The 4,116-nt window shown below is 60.1% G+C and overlaps 2 protein-coding genes across 2 annotated transcripts in view; one reads left to right on the top strand and one right to left on the bottom strand.

The window, feature by feature from the left end:
* TSTA3 (tissue specific transplantation antigen P35B) overlaps window positions 1–1,209 on the top strand; it is a 3,337-nt gene extending 2,128 nt beyond the window's left edge. The window contains exons 7-9 of the mRNA XM_026842408.1: window positions 82–161; window positions 377–476; window positions 1,037–1,209. Of these exons, the coding sequence (XP_026698209.1) occupies window positions 82–161; window positions 377–476; window positions 1,037–1,092 (236 nt within the window). The 3' untranslated portion in view covers window positions 1,093–1,209. The remainder of the gene's footprint in view (window positions 1–81; window positions 162–376; window positions 477–1,036) is intronic.
* On the bottom strand, window positions 1,072–3,764 carry LOC113476608 (protein brambleberry-like). Its single transcript, XM_026842407.1, has 7 exons — window positions 3,613–3,764; window positions 3,376–3,534; window positions 3,162–3,261; window positions 2,794–2,855; window positions 2,494–2,603; window positions 2,057–2,139; window positions 1,072–1,915 (listed from the first exon to the last, which is right to left on the bottom strand). The coding sequence occupies exons 1-7, from the start codon at window positions 3,740–3,742 to the stop codon at window positions 1,759–1,761; spliced, it is 801 nt and encodes a 266-aa protein (XP_026698208.1). The 5' UTR covers window positions 3,743–3,764; the 3' UTR covers window positions 1,072–1,758.
* Window positions 3,765–4,116: the final 352 nt, after the last annotated feature.

Raw genomic sequence — 4,116 nt, 5'->3', positions numbered from 1 at the left:
CCCCCCCCCCCCCTACAGCAAGGGGGTCCAGCCCCTTTCCAAGAAGATGGAGGAATGTCACAATCACACCCTTCTCCACAGTGGGAGAAGAAGATGAAGTGTCCATTAGGGAGGCAGCAGAGGCAATCGTGGAAGCCATGGACTTCAGGGGGGAGCTTGTTGTATCCTTCACTTCAGGCTGGCCCCCCTTGCTTGCAGGGCAGCATGGGGGGCACCCCACTTTCTACCAGCAGCCACAGAGCTCCAGAGGAGATGCCACAGTCCGGAGCAGCACCCCAAGCATCCCACCCCCTGCCCCAGCCAGGACTCAGTGGTGCAGACCCAGATCTGGGTTTTTTTAACTCTCTTTGGTTTCCCTTAATCCCTCCCACCGCAGTTTGACACCACCAAGGCAGATGGGCAGTTCAAGAAGACAGCCAGCAACGCCAAGCTACGGCTCTACCTGCCCGACTTCCAGTTCACACCCTTCAGGCAAGGTGAGACGAGGGGCGGGGGGCTCCACAAAATACAGAATCCTAGAATCACCTCTGTTGGAAAAGACCCCGAAGATCATCCAGTCCAACCATTAAACTCACACCGGCCCTTCTCAACTCCACCAGATCCCTCAGCTAAATACGGAGATCCTACCCACTGCAATCGGGGTGGTTCATCCTTTCAATATTTAAAGGAGGCTTGTAAGAAACACGGGGATAGACATTTTAGTAGGGCCTGTAGTGATAGGATGAGGGTAATGGTTTTAAACTAGAAGAGAGTAGATTCAGACTGGATCTAAGGAAGAAATTTTTTTATAATGAGGGTGGTGAGACACTGGTCCAGGTTGCCCAGAGAGGTGGTCGATGCCTCTTCCCTGGGAATATTCAAGGCCAGGTTGGATGGGGCTCTGAGCAACCTGATGTGGTTGAAGATGTCCCTGCTTATTGTAGGGGGGTTGGACTAGCTGACCTTCAAAGGTCCCTCCCAACCCAAACCATTTGATGATTCTATGAACAAACTGCTTTCCCCATCCCCAATGCCATCCCATCTCCTCCCTCCCCAGCCGTGAAGGAGACCTGCGCCTGGTTCAGCACCAACTACGCCGATGCCAGGAAGTGACGGGCCAGCACGGCCCCAGCATCATCCTCTTCAACTCAGGGTTGTCCTTTGCTGGGGCAAAGGACAGGGCTGGGGGGGTGACAGTGACATTTCCAAAGTAAAAAGGGGACAAGAGCCCAGTGAGCAGCGCGGGACGCCCAGGGCAGGGGCAGAAAGGTCAGGGCACCCTAAAGGCACTGGGAGAACCCCAAACCAGGTGGTAGCAGCCAACTGGAGCCACCACTGCTGCCTTGTCCAAGAGGCTGGTGGCTCTGGCTGAGCTGTAGCAGGCAACACTGCTAATTACCTGTAATTAGGCTGTAATAAAGGGCAGGTGATCAGGGCTTGCTTCTGCAGCGCAGGAACAGCAGCCAGGCATTTGCTGTTTGGGCAGGTGGGGATGGTCCTGAAGCCCCCAGAAAAGCCACCCCTGCCCCAGCATCAGGATAGGGGGTGTGGGGGGGGAGTGCAGAATGGGGGAGGCTCCAGCTGTAAATATGGCATTTATTAAAATATATGCAAATAGCGTAAAACTGGTGGGATGAAGAGTATCTGCTACACAGCGCGATCCCACACCCACATCAAATGGTGCCCTTAGGGCCCCTGAGCACCACCCTGTGTTCTCCTCCAGGATCTGGAAGAGCAAATAAAAGAGTTTTAAAACCCCTCTGGAAGGGAGGGAGGGAGTCAGACATGAGGGGACGAGTCCGTGGGCAAGCGGCTGCAGGAGCCTGGACCAACGGCGTGGATGTGGCAGAAGTCCTGCCCGGGGGCGGCTTTCTTCCGGCATCGCTGCCCGGCCCTGGTGACCCCCTGGCACAGGGACCGTGGGGACAGCAAGGACCTACAGAGGAGAGACCCATCAGCACCCCAGGAAGCCCCCCAAGGGGGGTGTCCCTGCCCTGTCAGGTCACTGCTGCATCCCGAGGTGACACCAGCCCTTGGTGTCCCTGCAGAAGGGGTGACCTCTGCAGTTGGTACTCACGTGCCACTGGCCAGAGACTGCCTCGGGCTGCCCCGTTTGGGCTCCCAGTGCTTCCCAGTGCCCGTGTCTGGCTCCAGCAGTGCCTGGTTGGGGAAGAAGAGGTTTGAGAGGGCACCCTCTGTCTCTGGTGATCCTCCTGTCCCACAGGAAATGTCCCCTGGGGACATGGGGGTCATTAGAGGATGGGTGCCTTGACCATCTAGCCTTGGAGGACACCCCCTCCCCCTACAAGTCCTCTCAGCATCACGTCCCAAGCGCTGCAGGACCAGCCCTGGTCCCTCTCCCAACAGGGTGTCCAGCACCCAGGGGTGCAGTCACAGTGAGGACACCCCCAGCCTTAGAGCGCCTGACCCTCAGGGGGACCCAGGGTGGCCTCCAGGAGCAGAGTCTACCCCAATCTAGGGACATCCCAGCACCCACTCCCAGCTCAGGCTTACCTCACATGAGCTCAGCTTTGTCCTCCAGCCACCGGGGAGAGGTGACACCCACTCCGCTAAGCCAGGGAGGTCCCCTGCCACCGCTGGGGGCTGCTTGGTGCATGAGGGCTCTGCAAGAACATGACACGGGTGGTGGCACGCTGCCAGTGCTGCTGTCCCCAGGGGTTGGATGGGGACACCCTGGGGTGGTTGTAGGTGCTTGGGGGACATGCTGGGTGTTCGGATCCCTGTCCTACAGCCACCGCATCTCCCACCTCATGGTCATCTCTCCCCCTGCCCCCTGCCCCGGCCAGTTCTCACCTCGCAGGCAGCTCATCTCCATCCTGTCCAGCTCCTCCCGCAACAGCTCCATTTTGCACTCCCTACGAGGGAAGAAGGAAGACCAGAGCCCCATCGTCTTGACAGCTTTTGGTGTCATCATCATGATGGCAGCTCCCTCTCCAGCCTCCCAACACCCTCCTCTGGGCAGTAGGGCAGGGAGCTGGGGCGAGGTGCTCAAAAGTCATCGAGATGTGTCCTACCCCCTCCTGGGAAGCAGCAGCCCACCCTGGGGACCTCAGCCAGATGGCAGCAGGGTGGGATGTCCAGGATGGGTGCCCAGGCTGGGTCCTAGCAGCTCCCAAGCGTGCCGTACCAATCCCTGTGCTCCCCACACCGCCATCTCCTACCTGTCCGGGGTGGAGGTGAACCGGTGACAAGGCTCCTCCTGGGGAAACACCAGCCAGAGCCCCCCAGCACCGCAGCGAGCGGCTGCCACCAGCCACTGACCTGTGGGGAGGCAAGAGGGTGGGAGAGGGCAAGAACCGCCCCCTCAGCCCACCCCTGTAGCACCCCCAGGGTGGCACATCCTCAAACAGTTCCCCCACACACACCCATTCCCACCTGCCGTGGTGAACACCAGCAGAGCAGAGAGCGCTGGGACGCTGAGGGTGCTGGAGGCGAGGAAGAAGAGGAGGAGGAGGAGGATGGCGCGGGGCGGTGTGAGCAGCACAGCCAGCAACACCAAGCAAGAGCCGCGTAGGATGGAGGTGGAGATGGCACCTGTGGGACAGGGAGCAAGAGCCTGGTGTTGGCACCCACCAGCACCCATCGGCCCACCAGCACCCACCCCTGACTCACCAGCTGGGTCAAGGACAGCGTGGAGGTGCTGCGGATGGTTCTTCAGCTGGCTCTGGGCATCCTCCACAGCCGCCAGCATCAGCCCCAGGCTCCGGTTGACTTGCTGCAGCTTCTCCATCATCTCCTCCATCTGAGCCAGGAGAAGGGCCAGGTCTCTCCCTGCATGTGGAGGAGACAGAGACGGTGTCGGGATCCCAGAATCATCTCGGTTGGAAAAGCCCTTGCAGCTCCTCCAGCCCAACCCTGACCCTCCCCCTGACCGTTCCCAGCTCCCCCAGATCCCTCAGCGCTGGCTCAGCCCGACTCTTCAACCCCTCCAGGGATCCCGGGGACTCCCCCCTGCCCTGGGCAGCCCATTCCAACGCCCAACAGCCCCTTCTGCACAGAAATCCTTCCTCAGAGCCAGCCTGACCCTGCCCTGGGCAGCTTGAGGCCATTCCCTCGGGGCCTGGCGCTGGGGCCTTGGCTCCAGAGACTCATCCCCCCTCTCTGCCCCCTCCTGGC

Source organism: Athene cunicularia, assembly GCF_003259725.1.
Source record: "Athene cunicularia isolate RWA chromosome 2 unlocalized genomic scaffold, athCun1 chr2_part1, whole genome shotgun sequence".
Lineage (NCBI taxonomy): Eukaryota > Metazoa > Chordata > Aves > Strigiformes > Strigidae > Athene > Athene cunicularia.
This window is presented reverse-complemented; position numbering and strand designations above follow the sequence as displayed.